Consider the following 19,469-nt stretch of genomic DNA (forward strand, 5'->3'; position numbering starts at 1 on the left):
CTACAACCTCACTTGTATGGTGGTTTTTATGTGCCACTGACAAGGGTGCCAATCAAACAACACTGGCGTCAGCCGTGACTACAACCTCACCTGTCTGGTGCTTTTTATGTGCCACTGGCAAGGGTGCAAATCAAACAGCACTGGCGTCAGCCGTGACTACAACCTCACTTGTATGGTGCTTTTTATGTGCCACTGGCAAGGGTGCCAATCAAACAGCACTGGCGTCAGCCGTGACTACAACCTCACTTGTATGGTGCTTTTTATGTGCCACTGGCAAGGGTGCCAGTCAAACAGCACTGGTGTCAGCCGTGACTACAACCTCACCTGTATGGTGCTTTTTATGTGCCACTGGCAAGGGTGCCAGCCAAACAGCACTGGCGTCAGCCGTGACTACAACCTCACTTCTATGGAGGTTTTTATGTGCCACTGGCAAGGGTGCCAATCAAACAGCACTGGTGTCAGCCGTGACTACAACCTCACTTGTATGGTGCTTTTTATTTGCCAGTCAAACAGCACTGGCATCAGCCGTGACTACAACCTCACCTGTATGGTGCTTTTTATGTGCCACTGGCAAGGGTGCCAGTCAAACAGCCCTGGCATCAGCCGTGACTACAACCTCACTTGTATGGTGGTTTTTATGTGCCACTGGCAAGGGTGCCAATCAAGCAGCACTGGCGTCAGCCGTGACTACAACCTCACTTGTATGGTGCTTTTTATGTGCCACTGGCAAGGGTGCCAGTCAAACAGCACTGGCGTCAGCTGTGACTACAACCTCACCTGTATGGTGCTTTTTATGTGCCACTGGCAAGGGTGCCAGTCAAACAGCACTGGCGTCAGCAACCTCACTTGTATGGTGCTTTTTATGTGGCACTGGCAAGGGTGCCAATCAAACGGCACTGGCGTCAGCCGTGACTACAACCTCACTTGTATGGTGGTTTTTATGTGCCACTGGCAAGGGTGCCAATCAAACAGCACTGGCGTCAGCCGTGACTACAACCTCACTTGTATGGTGCTTTTTATGTGCCACTGGCAAGGGTGCCAGTCAAACAGCCCTGGCATCAGCCGTGACTACAACCTCACTTGTATGGTGGTTTTTATGTGCCACTGGCAAGGGTGCCAATGAAACAGCACTGGCGTCAGCCGTGACTACAACCTCACTTGTATGGTGCTTTTTATGTGCCACTGGCAAGGGTGCCAGTCAAACAGCCCTGGCATCAGCCGTGACTACAACCTCACTTGTATGGTGGTTTTTATGTGCCACTGGCAAGGGTGCCAATCAAACAGCACTGGCGTCAGCCGTGACTACAACCTCACTTGTATGGTGCTTTTTATGTGCCACTGGCAAGGGTGCCAGTCAAACAGCACTGGCGTCAGCCGTGACTACACCCTCACCTGTATGGTGCTTTTTATGTGCCACTGGCAAGGGTGCCAATCAAACAGCACTGGCGTCAGCCGTGACTACAACCTCACCTGTATGGTGCTTTTTATGTGCCACTGGCAAGGGTGCCAGTCAAACAGCACTGGCGTCAGCCGTGACTACACCCTCACCTGTATGGTGCTTTTTATGTGCCACTGGCAAGGGTGCCAATCAAACAGCACTGGCGTCAGCCGTGACTACAACCTCACCTGTATGGTGCTTTTTATGTGCCACTGGCAAGGGTGCCAGTCAAACAGCACTGGCGTCAGCCGTGACTACAACCTCACTTGTATGGTGCTTTTTATGTGCCATTGGCAAGGGTGCCAATCAAACAGCACTGGCGTCAGCCGTGACTACAACCTCACCTGTATGGTGCTTTTTATGTGCCACTGGCAAGGGTGCCAGTCAAACAGCACTGGCGTCAGCCGTGACTACAACCTCACTTGTATGGTGCTTTTTATGTGCCATTGGCAAGGGTGCCAATCAAACAGCACTGGCGTCAGCCGTGACTACAACCTCACTTGTATGGTGCTTTTTTTGTGCCACTGGCAAGGGTGCAAATCAAACAGCACTGGCGTCAGCCCTGACTACAACCTCACTTGTATGGTGGTTTTTATGTGCCACTGGCAAGGGTGCCAATCAAACAGCACTGGCGTCAGCCGTGACTACAACCTCACTTGTATGGTGCTTTTTATGTGCCACTGGCAAGGGTGCCAGTGAAACAGAACTGGTATCAGCCGTGACTACAACCTCACCTGTATGGTGCTTTTTATGTACCTCTGGCAAGGGTGCCAATCAAACAGCACTGGCGTCAGCCGTGACTACAACCTCACTTGTATGGTGGTTTTCATGTGCCACTGGCAAGGGTGCCAACCAAACAGCACTGGCGTCAGCCGTGACTACAACCTCACTTGTATGGTGCTTTTCATGTACCACTGGCAAGGGTGCCAATCAAACAGCACTGGCATCAGCCGTGACTACTACTTCACCTGTATGGTGCTTTTTATGTGCCACTGGCAAGGGTGCCAGTCAAACAGCCCTGGCATCAGCCGTGACTACAACCTCACTTGTATGGTGGTTTTTATGTGCCACTGGCAAGGGTGCCAATGAAACAGCACTGGCGTCAGCCGTGACTACAACCTCACTTGTATGGTGCTTTTTATGTGCCACTGGCAAGGGTGCCAGTCAAACAGCACTGGCGTCAGCCGTGACTACAACCTCACCTGTATGGTGGTTTTTATGTGCCACTGGCAAGGGTGCCAGTCAAACAGCACTGGCGTCAGCCGTGACTACAACCTCACATGTATGGTGGTTTTTATGTGCCACTGGCAAGGGTGCCAATCAAACAGCACTGGCGTCAGCCGTGACTACAACCTCACTTGTATGGTGCTTTTTATGTACCACTGGCAAGGGTGCCAGTCAAACAGCACTGGCATCAGCCGTGACTACAACCTCACTTGTATGGTGGTTTTTATGTGCCACTGGCAAGGGTGCCAATCAAACAGCACTGGCGTCAGCCGTGACTACAACCTCACTTTTATGGTGCTTTTTATGTGCCACTGGCAAGGGTGCCAGTCAAACAGCACTGGTGTCAGCCGTGACTACAACCTCACCTGTATGGTGCTTTTTATGTGCCACTGGCAAGGGTGCCAGCCAAACAGCACTGGCGTCAGCCGTGACTACAACCTCACTTGTATGGTGGTTTTTATGTGCCACTGGCAAGGGTGCAAATCAAACAGCACTGGCGTCAGCCCTGACTACAACCTCACTTGTATGGTGCTTTTTATGTGCCACTGGCAAGGGTGCCAGTCAAACAGCACTGGCGTCAGCCGTAACTACAACCTCACCTGTATGGTGCTTTTTATGTGCCACTGGCAAGGGTGCCAGTCAAACAGCCCTGGCATCAGCCGTGACTACAACCTCACTTGTATGGTGGTTTTTATGTGCCACTGGCAAGGGTGCCAATCAAACAGCACTGGCGTTAGCCGTGACTACAACCTCACTTGTATGGTGCTTTTTATGTGCCACTGGCAAGGGTGCCAGTCAAACAGCACTGGCGTCAGCCGTGACTACAACCTCCCTTGTATGGTGCTTTTTATGTGCCACTGGCAAGGGTGCCATTCAAACAGCACTGGCATCAGCCGTGACTACAACCTCACTTGTATGGTGCTTTCTATGTGCCACTGGTGCTTTTCATGTGCCAGTTACATAACACTGGCATTGGCCAGACTATGATCTCACTTACGGCATTGGACACAGCTACGATTTCACTTGGCTTGGCAGGTCTTTTCAAACACAGCACAAATGATAGTATTTTTTTTCCTAGTAATAAATCTTTCAAAATTGATGCTACTTATCTACTCTAGAGAATTCTGTATGTCTTATCATATTCCTGTCTCTTTTTCTCAACAGTTACCCGATTGATTTCACGCTCCGAGAGAACTGGTTGTTCTCCCAGAAAGCCATAGCCGAGAGCTTACAGAACAATGGTCACGATACTGCTGGTTTGGATGTTCCTTTCAGTCTGAGACCTCTTGGTATAGGTTCGTAGACGCTATTTTTTTCCTTCTCTCTCATTTTCCACCTATTTGCTCTGCACTTTCTCATCCAACTTTTATTTCTCCTTCCTTTATGCATATACATATATCATCGCCATCATCATTTAACACTCGCTTTCCATACTGGCACGGGATTAGATGGTTTGATTGGAACTGTCAAACTGGAGAGCTGCACCAGGTTTGGTGGCTGCCCCCTCGTTATCGAGTATGGCCATTGCATGAAGCTTAATCAATGTTGTTATCGTGCAATGCCTGTGCAAGAAGATTTTTTTTTAAAGTGAGGAAAGGCTGTGCTCTGAGTCAATCTCACTCACTAAGCAACAGCAGCCATAATCCAAAAAGAAGAACAAGTCAACATCATCGGTAACCACTGAGCCGCAGATTTATATCGGAGTTATCCCAGTTACCTGAGTTACCTTCTCCTAGAATGATGCCCTAACAAAGGCTAGGAGTCCTTCACTCCCAATGGTTTAACTGCGCGATCGGGTATTCAGTCCGATTATTTCTATGTCTCCACGCATGATACAGCCTTAAGACATTTATTGGATGGCCGTTGACTCTCAAGAGTTCCTCCGCATTTTGACAGGTTTTGTTTTTCATCCCGCAGGGTGACCAATAAACACCCTCCTCACCAAGCAAGCTTGGTGGGGTTGCCGGTTTAGTCGCCGATGACCCGACCATGCAACAGGTTGTACTGGGTTACATGTTACCAGTAGCACTCGAAAGTGACCTGACTAGGTTTACATGCATGCATGCATACATACATACACATGAAGCGGGAGGGTGTACTGAAAAGTTCCTGGCTTTAAGAGTGTTGCGAAAGGCCTGTTTGGAAACCCAACCTTCCGAGTTCCTTCATGAGGCTCTGCAAAACTGAAGGCTTGCTGCATTAAGTATGTGAATCCGAGAGAGGAATCATCATCGTTTAACGTCCGCTTTCCATGCTAGGATGAGTTGGACGGTTCGACTGGGGTCTGGGAAGCCAGGAGGCTGCACCAGACTCCAGTCTGATCTGGCAGTGTTTCTACAGCTGGTTGTCCTTCCTAACGCTAATATGTTGAGTAAAATCATAATTAACTGATCCCCTTGTATTTCATTTTACCCAAAGCCAGGAACTTTTCAGCACCCACTTCTAATTACACACACACATACACACGCATACACACACACACACACACACATATATATATCTATATATACACAGATACACACATCCATGCAAATATACATTTCTGTATACATACATTTATATTTCAAACAATTACAAAGAACACAGAGACTGGTGTGTCATCAGATTTTTCTTTTGATTTTGTAATTGGTCATACTTCATAATTATTTGATTATATTATACCTTAATTAGTATGACTAACTGTAAAATTAAAAGAAATACTAGACAATGTACTAGTCTCTATATTATTTGTAATGTTTTGAAATTTACACTTCTGGTAATATTCCTAATCCAGAGAAGCGAACCCAGAGTTACCCATCAGAAGAATTATTGCAGGATTTCTCAGACTAAGCAATCATCATCATCATCATCATCAACAACCGTTTTCCATGCTAGCATGGGTTGGACGTTTCGACCGGGGTCTGGGAAGCCAGGAGGCTGCACCAGGCTCCAGTCTGATCTGGCAGTGTTTCTACAGCTGGATGCCCTTCCTAACACCAACCACACCGTGAGTGTAATGGGTGCTTTTTACGTGCCACCGTCACAGGTGCCAGGGGAGGCTGGCAACAGCCACGATCAGTTGGTGCTTTTTACGTGCCCCAACCGATTGTAGCTGTTGCCAGCCTCCTCGGCCTCCTGTGCTGGTGGCACATAAAAAGCACCCACTACACTCACGGTGTGGTTGGTGTTAGGAAGGGCATCCAGCTATAGAAACACTGCCAGATCAGACTGGAGCCTGGTGCAGCAGTCTGATCTGGCAGTGTTTCTACAGCTGGATGCCCTTATCATTGATATTTATTGCTACTGGATGTGGTTAACTGTAACCTGGAATATATGTACCACAGAACTATCACAGTACCTGCCTAGATAATTTATCCCTATATACTTACCTTACACACACACACACACACACATGTATACACATACTTACAAATATACATATGTATATAACGCAAATATTGTGGCTGGTGCTAGCGGCCATGCTGGGGCACCACCGTTCGGTGTTGCTACATGATTTTACTTCACGAATGCTTTTTAGCAATTGACATTTGGTGCATGAGAGAGTTTGATGCAGCTGCCCTCATCTGCACCTCCTGCCATGAAGTTGGTTCATCTGGGACACCTGACAGGAAGAGGTCCAGCTTTATTTGAAAGACATCTGCATCCACCCTATGCAGGTCTCTCAGGTCCTTCGGGAGGATATTGAAGAGCTGTGGACCTCTGAAGCCCAGGCTATCGCAGTATCTTGTCCTACATCTTGATTCATAATAAATTCATAATGTTTATGAATTTGAAATTTTTTTTCAACTCCATTTCACTGTAGTCGTAGATACTTCCTTAGGTGTTGCATTCTTGTTTCTGCACCTTTCCATGATCGCATGGGTTGGAGCAAATTTGTTGAAGTTAATTTTCAAGAGAAATGTGTTTGCCTGCCATCCTTTCAAAGTCAGTGAAATAAATACCAGTTATGCATTAGTACTTGCAAGCATCCTCCAGGTCCTCGCCCACGAGAGATATTGGCTGCCAGATGTCAGTTGGAACCAATGACCTCATCACCTTTGACTTGGCGGTATTGATTCGGAGACCAACCGCGGCTGCTGCCGCTTGAACATCCTCCCTTCCATCTGTCCTTCTGCAATGGCGCTTGCGGTGGTTTGGCCATGTATGTAGGTGTCCGGTGGGTGAACTGAGCTGTGATGTCCTTCTCCCCACTCCACTTCCCAACTGGCGGAAACGCGCGGGCGGGCAGCTGAAGACCTGGGTTACGACAATCAAGGAGGACCTCTCCAAGCTCACGGGTCCACAGGTGGTCAGCCTGCGCCGATGGAACCGTGACTGGCTCGCTATCTCCAGTGAACTGGCGCAGGAGCTGCCATGGTTCGAATGCCTCGAGGGTGGTAGAAGAAGCCGACTCAGAACGCCCAGGGTGAATATCGCCACAAGCACAAGTAGCAAGTACTTGCAAACAGATGAGGGCTGGTGACAGCAAAGGTAACTTGGCAGAATTTGAACTCAGAACATAAAGCTGAATGAAATGCCGCTAAGCATTTTGCCCAGCATGCTAACAATTCTGCCAGCTCACCATTCTTTCATTCTCTTCATATGAAAAAAAAAAGATTGCTCTGACATGTTTCATGGCTGGTTGGCCACTCTTCAGAGGACAAGCTTCTCCCACCCATCTGCTTACAGAGAGAACTATGTAGCAATCACTATTTAAATCAGTCAAAAACTAGTTCCTGACTATAATGCTTAGATTGATGTACATATCATGCAATTGTGGTATTCATTTTTCAGGTGACACCAGTGATATGACACACAGCACAAGCGATATCCATTCGGTGAACCTGGATTTTGATAGCACTAATGGATCACCTACAGTACCAAAGGTAAGTTTGGTAGAAGCAAAAAAAAAAATAATGTGGGAGCCTCTACATAGTCATTCGACCTGCTAGAAATAGCAGTCAAATCTCTCCTCAAACCCTACCTCTTTCTTTTTCTTTCTCTCTTTTACTTGTTTCAGTCATTTGACTGCGGCCATGCTGGAGCACCGCCTTTAGTCGAGCAACTCGACTGTAGGACTTATTCATTGTAAGCCCAGTACTTATTCTATCGGTCTCTTTTGCCGAACCGCTAAGTGACGGGGACGTAAACACATCAGCATCAGTTATCAAGCGATGTTGGGGGGGACAAACACAGACACGCAAACATATACATACATACATACATACATACATACATACATACACACATACACACATACACACATACACACACACACACATACACACACACACACACACACACACACACACACACACACACACACACACACACACACACACACACACACACACACACACATACATATGCGATGGGCTTCTTTCAGTTTCTGTCTACCAAATCCACTCAAGGCTTTGGTTGCCCAAGGCTATAGTAGAAGGCACTTGCCCAAGGTGCCACGCAGTGGGACTGAACCCGGAACCATGTGGCTCGTAAGCAAGCAACTTACCACACAGCCACTCCTACGCCTATACCCTGTCTTTTTTTTTAATATTATGCTCTAAGACTACACTGCTTCATGTAGTCCTGAAATAAACAAAGCAAGTACAGGACTAGAACTTCTTCGATGGAAGGTTTACTGGATCATCACGGGCCTGTGACTGAACAACCAGTTAAAGATTCAACAACCTGCAGTCACCTATTATAAATTATTTTTAACCGGAAGTCAGCTCAGGTCAAGCTGGCCTCTGATCAAAGGTGTTCGCTCTATGGCAATCATGTTCTTGCTTTTCCTGTTGGTTGGCATTTGATGTAGATTTGGTTACCGAGCAACCACTTAATGGCTCTGTAGTTCATCATATAGAGTCCTTCCGTTATTCTGTTTCTTATTTCAGTCATTTCACTGCGAACATGCTGGAGCACTACCCTAAAGAGGGTCTTTTAGTTGAACAAATCGACCCCAGGACTTATTCTTTGTAAGACTAGTACTTATTCTATAGACCTCTTTTGCCAAACTGCTAAGTTACAGGGACATAAACCCACCAACATTGACTGTGAAGCAGTGGTGGGGGACAAACAAAGACACACACACACAAATATATGCATATATATATATATATATATATTATATTAAAAAAGGAAAATACACACACTTAAATAGTTTTAATATAATTTTTAATATATCGATTGGTTTCGCTATCGCTATTCATGATATTATGTTTTACTTATTTGAATATATATTTTTTCTTAAGAAGAAATTTTGTCCATGTTGTGTGTGATGTAATTCACGAGTGAATGACTTCACAAGTAGTTGAATAAAGAGAGGTAATTGGTTGTCGTTATTATTGTTATTTATTGTTATTTATTTCTGTAATGGGAGGGGAATATATATGTGTACGGACTGAGACAAATTTCAAAAACCTTGTTTAGTGAGGGGATTTATGTACAGTGTTGTAATCGTGAATTGAAATATGTAAAAAGATAAAATTTGGTTATATGTGCATATTAAGACATGTTTTGTATTTTTCAATGAAAAAAGTTTCTTTATTTAAATGTTCTCGTTGAGAGATTGTGTCTTTGCACTGGTAGAAAGGGAAGACTGTGAACTTTTGTTTGTTATCGGCATATTTTTCTATGTTCACTGAGAGGAATTTGTCATGGTCATACTTGTTTGTCGAGTTTAGTGGTGTCTGCAACCTGAGCAGGTTATTACATAAATTAGGTTTTCAGAGGCACAATTGAAACTAGTTTTAATTCTGAACCTCTGTCCTTTGAAAAGGAAATCCAAGCCGTCAAGCAGTTTGGGCGTCCACATTTTTCAACTGTTGGTTTCGTGGTTGTTTTGTAAAGCTTCGCATTTGTTAGTAGTCTCTTTAGCGATTTGTCTTGTATTTTTTGCACGTGATGAGTTTGTGTGTTTTCAGGATGTCGTTCATTTTTTAATCTCTAGCTAGTAAAGGAAGAGTTTGCGCAATAGTGTTGAATGCATCACTGTGTCTGGGGTTGTGCATTGATATAAATAATAATGTTTTGAGTTGAGGTGTGGTGTTATATTTTGTTGTTCTTAGTGTTTTTGTGTTTAATTGTTTGGCACGTTTAATTCCCTTGTCGATAAGTGAGGGTGGATATTGTCTTTCAATAAGCGTTGTTTTGAGGTCTTGAAGACAAAGGTCCCGAGTTGTTCTATCAGACACTATTGTGCAAATCCTTTTTGCTAAATTGAAAGGGATGTTTATTTTGATGTGTTTCGGGTGGCATGAGTTAAAGGGAAGATATTATTTTGAATCAGTTGGCTTGTAATAAATGTCAGTTATGATTTCATTGTTAACTTTTTTTATCATGATGTCTAAAAATGGGAGTTGTTCTTTGTTATATTCCATTATGAATTGACTGTTACTATTTATATCATTTACTGTTGATTTGAAGTCCAAAAGTTTGTCGATGTTCTCCTTCCAAATGATAAAGCAGCCAATTTTCTCTTATGTAGAGGTAAAATGGGTAACCATATTTCTGAAGTGATACTTCATATAAGGTGAATTCAAAATAACCCATTATTAGGTTCGCAAGAACCGGAGCTGCTTTTGTTCCCATCGCAATTCCGCATTTCTGACGATAGTATGTGTCATCAAATAGGAAATAATTGTTCTGAAGTATAAATTTTAAGGATTCAATAATAAAGATCTAGTTTATGCATTCCGGGAGGACTTTGGGGTACTTTTCCAACCAGAATTTAATTGCTTTTATTCCATAGTCATGGGGGATGTTGGTGTAAAGATTAATAACATCAAAGGTAACCAATATTGCCTCTTCATTAATTGTTTTTAGTAGGTGTTCTAGCATGTCTAAATCATCTCTCTTTTACTCTTTTACTTGTTTCAGTCATCTGACTGCGGCCATGCTGGAGCACCGCCTTTAATCGAGCAACTCGACCCCGGGACTTATTCTTTTGTAAGCCCAGTACTTATTCTATCGGTCTCTTTTGCTGAACCGCTAAGTAACGGGGACATTAACACACCAGCATTGGTTGTCAAGCAATGCTAGGGGGACAAACACAACCACACACACGCATATATACGACGGGCTTCTTCAGTTTCCGTCTACCAAATCCACTCACAAGGCTTTGGTTGGCCCGAGGCTATAGTAGAAGACACTTGCCCAAGGTGCCACGCAGTGGGATTGAACCCGGAACCATGTGGTTGGTAAGCAAGCTCCTTACCACACAGCCACTAATGAAACTTTTGATGTATTTCAGCAAGGGTTTCAGTAGGATGTCTAGAAAATTGCTTAGGTGTGGGTTTCACAGGCTGGCCCAGCTACAATGGGTCTTAAAGTCAAGTCTTCTGGCGTTCTTGTTAAGATGGTTGAGGTGTTATTTGAGAGAGATTTAGTTGCTATATCTATCTGGTTCAGCAGCAGTGTAGAGGTGCATTTATTGGCTCTTATGCTGTATGTGGTATAGTACACTGCAGTGTGAGTGGTGTGATGTACACTGCGGTGAGAGCAGTGTGTTCTAGTACACTGCAGCATGAGTGGTGCATTATAGTACACTGCAGAATGAATATGGCATGGTATACTAGTGTCGTGTAGTATACAACAATGTACTTTGAGTGGTATACTGTGTGTTGTAGTACATTAGGTTATGGTATGCGAGCTGGCAGAAGGTGGCGGGCTGGCAGAAACGTTAGCATGCAGGGCGAAATGCGTAGCCATATTTCGTCTGCCGTTATGTTCTGAGTTCAAATTCCGCCGAGGTCGACTTTGCCTTTCATCCTTTCGGGGGTCGATTAATTAAGTACCAGTTGCGCACTGGGGTCGATATAATCGACTTAATCCATGTGTGGGTTTACATATTGTATGATGAAATTTTGGTAGGAAGTATGGTATGATGAAAATTTCGTGTGGTTTGGTGTAATGCTTGGCATACTGTTATGTGATATCAAGCAATGCATTGTCATGTTGTGTGATATGCTGCGGTGTATCACACCTCCATATGTCGTAGCTAAATATACGATTGTTTATCTATAACTAAGTGTATTTGTTTCTGTTTCCAGAAAGTTGATGATGTCACGTTCGATGCACTCAAGAAAATGCTCAGTAAGTTCCTTTGTTTGATATTGGCTCTCTTTTACTCTTTACTCTTTACTCTTTTACTTGTTTCAGTCATGTGACTGTGGCCATGCTGGAGCACCGCCTTTAGTACATTGTTATCTTGTGGTTGTTATATGCAACTCATAAAAGCATAGTAAATGTTGTTTTCGAATTTTGCAGGACGCAACTAAGTTGATTACATTGACCCACCCCCCAGCACTCAGCTGGTGCTTATTTTACTGACCTTGGAAAGAGGAGAGGCCAAGTTGACCTCGGTGGAATTTCAACTCAGAACATAAAGACAGACGAAATGCCATTTAAGCATTTTGCCCAATGAATCTACCAACTTGCTGCCTTATGCAAAGAAAATATTGCTGTGGATTGTATGTCCTGGATTAGTTGTTTTATTCACAAAAGTAGAATGGAATTACCAGGATGTTCCAATTAGCAATGTTCCAATTAGCAATGTTCCAATTAGCAATGTTCCAATTAGCAATGTTCCAATTAGCAATCAAACACGCCACACTTGATCCACATATTTTTCCTGTTTTATGTTCAAACTACCCAGATCCAGTCTTGCACACCTTCCTTATACTCTCTTTACTCTTTTACTCGTTTCAGTCATTTGACTGCGGCCATGCTGGAGCACCACCTTTTAGTACTTATTCTATCGTCTCTTTTTGCCGAACCGCTAAGTGACGGGGACGTAAACACACCAGCATCGGTTGTCAAGCAATGCTAGGGGGACAAACACAGACACACAAACACACACATACAAACATATATATATATACATATATATGACAGGCTTCTTTCAGTTTCCGTCTACCAAATCCACTCACAAGGCATTGGTCGGCCCGGGGCTATAGCAGAAGACACTTGCCCAAGATGCCACGCAGTGGGACTGAACCCGCAACCGTGTGGTTGGTTAGCAAGCTACTTACCACACAGCCACTCCTGCGCCTATACTGTTTTTTTTTTGTTAAATAAACAATCACATCATCGAATTCTCAAAGTTATGAGATAATGCATCATCATCATCATCATCGTTTAATGTCCGCTTTCCATGCTAGCATGGGTTGGACGGTTTGACTGTGGGCTGGCGAACCAGATGGCTGCACCAGGCTCCAGTCTTGATCTGGCAGAGTTTCTACAGCTGGATGCCCTTCCTAACGCCAACCACTTCGAGAGTGTAGTGGGTGATTTAACGTGCCAACAGCACGGGGGCCAGTCAGGTGGTACTGGCAACGACTTTGCTCGAATTTCTCTTTTTTTTTTACACATGCCAATGGCACAGGCACTAGTAAGGCGATGCTGGTAACGATCCCGCTCGAATGGTGCCTCCTACATGCCACGGGCACGGAAGCCAGTTAGCCGCTCTGGTAATTTAAAACAATGTGAATAAACAAACACGTGCCAGTGACACATGAAATGTACCTGAGCTGGTGACACGAAAAGTGGTTGGTGTTTGGAAGGGCATCCAGTTGTAGAAACCAAACCAAAGGAAACGAATGGAACCTGGTGCAGCTCTCCAGGTTACCAACTCTGGTCAAATTATCTAACCCATGGAAAGCAGATATTAAATGATAATGATAAACATTTGACAGGGTAATCCGAATGCTAAATGACTAATCTACATTTAGGTCTTTCATTTTGGTTTTATTAGAAGATATATTAAGACAGATGACTATCACCAAGCAGTTTTAACCCTTTTCTTACCATATTTCTGTTGAAAAACAAAAAAACACTGCCTTTACTCTTTTACTTGTTTCAGTCATTTGACTGCGGCCATGCTGGAGCACCGCCTTTGGTCGAGCAAATCGACCCCGGGACTTATTCATTGTAAGCCCAGTACTTATTCTATCGGTCTCTTTTGCCGAACCGCTAAGTGACGGGGACGTAAACACACCAGCATCGGTTGTCAAGCAATGCTAGGGGGACAAACACACACATATACATATATATACATATATACGACAGGCTTCTTTCAGTTTCCGTCTACCAAATCCACTCACAAGGCATTGGTCGGCCCGGGGCTATAGCAGAAGACACTTGCCCAAGATGCCATGCAGTGGGACTGAACCCGGAACCATGTGGTTGGTTAGCAAGCTACTTACCACACAGCCACTCCTGCGCCTCTATTTATTTTGAGATGTGTTTCTTTCAATTACTTTAAATATAACAAAGAATTTAGTAAAATGACTTAGTTATCATTCAGTTAGTGTTAGGAACATAAATTGTAACTAAGGTTTGGTGGAAGATTTTAATTCAGAACTTTTGAAAACAAGACATTTGTACCACAGAGCCAGCCGGGTTGGTATCGAAAGAGTTAAATAGTTCCCTAGTAGAGCGTTAGTGATTGCCAAGAATGTTTACAAAAAATTTGGCTACTATTTTTAGCAGTCAAGTGACTGTAAAGAAATTTCATTATGAACTAGTGTCCCATTAAACCTATACAACATTGATATTACTTCATCTCTAACCCTTTTGTTACCATATTTCTGTTGAGATGCTCTGTGTTTCTTTCAATTAATTTTCAATATAACAAAGGATTTAGTAAAATAACTTAATTATCATTTAGCTAGTGTTAGGAACATAAATTGTGACTAAGGTTTGGTGGAAGATTTTAATTCAAAACTTTTGAAAACAAGATATTTGTACTCAGAACCAGAGCAAGTTTCAGCTGGGTTGGTATCAAAAGGGTTAAGAATTGTTTCTCTATTATATATTTTAAAGCCTTTTGTTACCATATTTCTGTTGATATGCTCTGTGTTTCTTTCAATTAATTTTCAATATGACAAAGAATTTAGTAAAATAACTTAGTTATCATTAATCTAGTGTTAGGAACATAAATTGTGACTAAGGTTTGGTGGAAGATTTTAAGTCAAAACTTTTGAAAACAACATAGTTGTACTCAGAACCAGAGCAAGTTTCAGCTGGGTTGGTATCGAACGGGTTAAGCTGGTGTATGGAGCATAAGTTAACATGAAACTTCAACTGAAGATTTTAATTTAGGTCACTTTAACCCTTTTGATACCATATTTCTGCAGAAATAGGCTGTCTTTGTATCAGTAAATTTTGAAAATAAGGAAGTATCTATAAATATAATTTTGTCATTATTAAGCTAGCGTTTGGAATGTAAATTAACTTGAAATTTTGTGGGGAGGTTTTAACTGAATTATCTAGATTTTTTTTGCCTTTTCTTACCATATTTCTTGTTGAAAAAAAAAAAAAAATTATGAAAACCACTGCCTTTGTTTCAGTTAATATTGAAAATAATTAAGAATTTAGTAAAACAACCATTTTGACAACTCGAATGAGTTTTTTTTCATTGATTTTTTTTTTTTCATTTTATTTTTATTAGATGAAGAAGAAACAGTGAATAAAGACGAAGAAGAAAAGAAAAGGCTGCAAATCTTTGCAAGTTTCAGAGACGCACCATTTGAGGAAATAATGGCCAGGTCTGAAGCCAAGGTAAGTTTACCACCTTTTTCCCTCATCAGTATCTTCCTTCCCTCTCTTGTAGTCATCACCTTTAGCCTTGTTACCATTCTTAATTTTGTAATTACATTTGTCATTTTTAATATCTTTATCATCATTGTAATGAATTATCATCAATATAGATATTTTCATCATCATCATCATCATCGCTGATATCATCATGCCTGGACAAACAACATTAGTGTCAACAATAATATTAAAGTAGCAACGTGAAGTGTGAGGAAGATCTGGCTGCTGTTTCTAGCAGAAAGAATTATTGGTCAGAGGAAGCTTTACCCCTATTCACACCTGCTCCTAAAGTAGTGAGGTGACTACCCCTCCTCACTCCCTCTTGCTATACTGCTACATAACCCTCACTTTTCTCATGACCCTTAAGACTCATAAGGCTAAGGCTTAACTTGGTTTCCATGGCATTATACATGATTGGGATTACTACACTCACCCTGGATGGGAAGCCAGTCTATCACAGGGTTAACTCCCCAATTATTGCTGGAACTCATAGAGCAATGTGAAATTGGTGTGTTTTCTTCAGGGATGCAGTACACTGCCCAGTCCTCTGCTTATCTACTTTTTATTTACTCTCAATTTCTTTTCAAACTACTCTTACTTCACTCACCCTCACTTTTTCCATATCTGTCTCGACTTTACTCACTCATGTCTACCTTCACTTAACTCACACACTCTCTCTCTCTTTTTTTTTTTTTTTTTCATTCTTTCCCTCTTTTGCAGTCCAACCAGTTCCACAATAAGCTTAATGAAATCCTGGATCTTGTGTCTAATCCACCTGAAAGTCCATCATCCACCACCAACCTCAGTTCTCCCGATGCTGCAGTTGCTGTCTTCTCTATGCAGATTCCAGACCTCTACGTCTATTGATCTGCTCTGGTGTCTCCTTTTCATTGTTTCCTCCAAACAATGACCCAGTGATTTGGTGGGGAGTGGTGTGGGGGCTAGGAGTTGGTGAACACGTGTCCCTCTTTGTTTTTATTGATCTCTGTGTGTGTGTGTGTATGTGTGTGTGTGTGTGTGTGTGTGTGTATGCATGGTAGTGCATGTGTGAGAAGCCACCTGTGAATATCTATATATGTGAATCTATTAAGTTTATGCATGCCTATCAATGAGTATTCAAGCTGTGTGAATCTGTATACGTATGCTCATGGTTGAAGTGTATGTGTGTATGTGCGTGTGTGTGCGTGTGTTTTTTTTCTTCATGGTATTATCTTTACATTTACCAAAGATAAATAGAGATAGTCCTCCCCTTCCTGTCTCTCTTTCTCTCATTACCTATCATCAAACATCCTTAGGGATCACATATCGGAAGGGAGCTTAGGGAAATGGGGGCAGAATGTACATATGTATATGTATACCACACATCATACATTTACATAAAAGCAGCCGTCATACACAAGATTATTATTAGAGCCATACCACACTCTGCACATGCTTCAGAGCAACCAAACATTATACAGTACAACTATGTGTGTATAACGCACTACATCCTACACTTAGGAACCATCTAAGTAGTGTTATTAGGCCCCTGATAAATTAATGTACAGGGTCCAATTCAATATATTTAACTGCAACTACAGCATACAGAGCTCAGAACTGGTCCCTTATACCTGTGAGTTCTCTGGGCCTTAAGACTGCATTGGATATAATATAAACTGTATATTACATAAACAGATCACAATGCACAGTATCAACCACATACATTGCTCACACACAGAGAGCCGTGGATACAGCATATCTGAAGAAAGTTGAGATGGTCATGGCGTGAACTCTTTTTTTTTTGCTGAGATTGTCAGGCAAGAATGTGGTATTTAGTTTCTGAGTTCAAATTCTGTCTTGGTCAATTTGACTGCATCCCCCAGCCTTTCAAAATTGCTGCCCTTATTCCGAAATCAAAAACAATTATTATTATTATTATTATTATTATTATTATTATTATGGTGACGAGCTGGCAGAATCATTAGCGTGCTGGGCAAAATGCTTAGTGGCATTTTGTCTGCTGTTACGTTCTGAGTTCAAAATCCGCCGAGCTCAACTTTGCCTTTCATCCTTTTGGGGTCAATAAATTAAGTACCAGTGAAACACTGGGGTTGATGTAACAGACTAGCCCCTTCCTGCCAAATTCCAGGTCTTTGTGCTCTTAATAGAAAGGATTATTTATTTATTTTATTTTATTTTATTTTATCTATCTATTTAAACAATCTTAGTCGAGCTGGCAGAAGCGTTAGCACGTCGGGCGAAATGTGTAGCCGTATTTCGTCTGCCGTTACGTTCTGGGTTCAAATTCTGCTGAGGTCGACTTTGCCTTTCATCCTTTCGAGGTCGATAAATTAAGTACCAGTTACGCACTGGGGTCGATGTAATCGACTTAATCCGTTTGTCTGTCCTTGTTTGTCCCCTCTGTGTTTAGCCCCTTGTGGGTAGTAAAGAAATATATTTAAACAGTCTTAATGGATGAATGGTAAAGTCAACCTCAGATGAATATGTACATAAAGCCAGATAAGTGTCACTAAGCCAGTTCCCTGCCTTTTTGTTATTAATTATAATAATCACTAGTTGGCCTTGTGCCTCTGTATTCAAAAGAATTCTTAAATCTAGACAGACTAACTGATAAGAGAAAACAAAAAGGTAAGACGAAAATGTACCAGCAATAATAGGGAAATGTAAGGCAGCAAGCTGGCAGAATCATTAGCACACCAGGTAAAATGCTTACTGGTATTTCACCTGTCTTTATGCTGTGAGTTCAAATTCCACCAAAGTCAACTTTTTCTGTTATCCTTTTGGGGTCAATGAAATAAGTACCAGTTCAGCACTGGGGGTTGGTGTAATCGATTTGTCCCCTCCTCTAAAATTGCCGGCCTTGTGCCAAAATTTGAAATCAACGGTAGACAAGTATGTTGGTCTTGTTTATTATGTATGAAAGCGAAACTGCTGCTGCTGCTGATATTGTTGTTCTTGTTGTAGTTGTGTTCTCCTCTTCCACTACCATCACCACCAGTCACCAAGTTTCGTTTATTAACTCTCAATTAACAACAAACCAACCCCAATTGTTTTTTTTTTTGGTTTTTTTTTTTTGTTTCCTTCTTTATGTTGACAGCAGAGGTGAAGTGGAGTGGAGTTGAGATGGATTGACTGAGGTCGTAGCTTTGATTCACATCATTGGACGTTTCCACGGAGACGGAAATAATGATGAGACAAATGAGGAGTGAGGTGCTTTGCAGCATGCAAGTGTAGGATGCAAGAACGCGTGCATCTGCTACCTGTGGTTCTCTAATTCTTTTATGATTTACCTTTCAACACCCACCTTAAAAGAAGAAAACCCAACAGAGAAGAGAATTATTAGGTGCCATCATCGTGTCCCCTTTTCTTCTACTATAATCACCTCTTTCTTATCGAAATTCTGATGTACCCCCTCCCTCTGTTTGTAAAAAAAAAAATGAAAAAACAAATGAAAAGTAAAAATAGAAAAAAAAAGAGTAAAAAATCAAAACCAAATCTGATCCACCCCATTCCCACCTAAAAACAAAATAACACAGAAAACAATGTTATGTAAAGTGAACAGTAGTTTTGTTTTGTTATCTAATAAAGAATGTTTAATGTTTTTGTCTGGTTCTGTGTTGTACTTTTAACATTTTACGCTGCCACAACTGAATGCCTGTGAGACTTGGATAGATTATGAATGCCATGCAAGAAGCCTAAACCGAAATGCCTGAGAAAGCTGTTGAAAATCACATAACAAGACAAATTCCCAGCTAGCCAGGTCCTCTCTTGAGCTGATCTGCCACGCATTTATACTAGGCCTCGAAACCAGTTTTATAAAACCAGTTAAAACCGGTTTTACATTACGATCAGTAAAACCGAAACCGATTTGCCAAAACCGATTTTAATGCTTTCTGTTTCTAGTTGTTTTTTTTTTTCGTTTTCTCACAAAACATTTCTCCATTCTTTTTCTTTTGAAGAAATATCGTTGAAACCGAACTAACGGAACTGTTGTCGGTCGCCTTTAGTTGAGAATGCTGTCTGTTTCATTGAAACATATTGCATCAAATCAATTCTCCACTCAGCACCTTGTCATTTCCTTCGCTAACCCCTGGCTGACTCTTTGAATTTGGAGGTAACAGAGTTTATTCATAGCAAGTCAAGGGGATGCTGTTAATCTTCAGTCAGGTGATCTTTCCCATTGAGCATATGTAATAACCAGTTCCAGATTCATTTCAAGGAAGTAACA

General features: G+C 42.2%; 1 protein-coding gene across 4 annotated transcripts in view; it reads left to right on the top strand.

Annotated features, from left to right (window-relative positions):
• LOC115223485 (protein EFR3 homolog A) overlaps positions 1 to 17,442 on the top strand; it is a 145,309-nt gene extending 127,867 nt beyond the window's left edge. For all 4 annotated transcript variants that reach the window (XM_036512595.1, XM_036512596.1, XM_036512592.1 and 1 more), the window contains 6 exons: positions 3,830 to 3,960; positions 7,439 to 7,530; positions 11,695 to 11,737; positions 15,096 to 15,205; positions 15,962 to 16,225; positions 16,260 to 17,442. In XM_036512595.1, the coding sequence (XP_036368488.1) occupies positions 3,830 to 3,960; positions 7,439 to 7,530; positions 11,695 to 11,737; positions 15,096 to 15,205; positions 15,962 to 16,108 (523 nt within the window). In that variant the 3' untranslated portion in view covers positions 16,109 to 16,225; positions 16,260 to 17,442. The remainder of the gene's footprint in view (positions 1 to 3,829; positions 3,961 to 7,438; positions 7,531 to 11,694; positions 11,738 to 15,095; positions 15,206 to 15,961; positions 16,226 to 16,259) is intronic.
• The last annotated feature ends 2,027 nt before the right edge of the window (positions 17,443 to 19,469 follow it).

The sequence above is a fragment of the Octopus sinensis genome, linkage group LG23 (assembly GCF_006345805.1).
Source record: "Octopus sinensis linkage group LG23, ASM634580v1, whole genome shotgun sequence".
Lineage (NCBI taxonomy): Eukaryota > Metazoa > Mollusca > Cephalopoda > Octopoda > Octopodidae > Octopus > Octopus sinensis.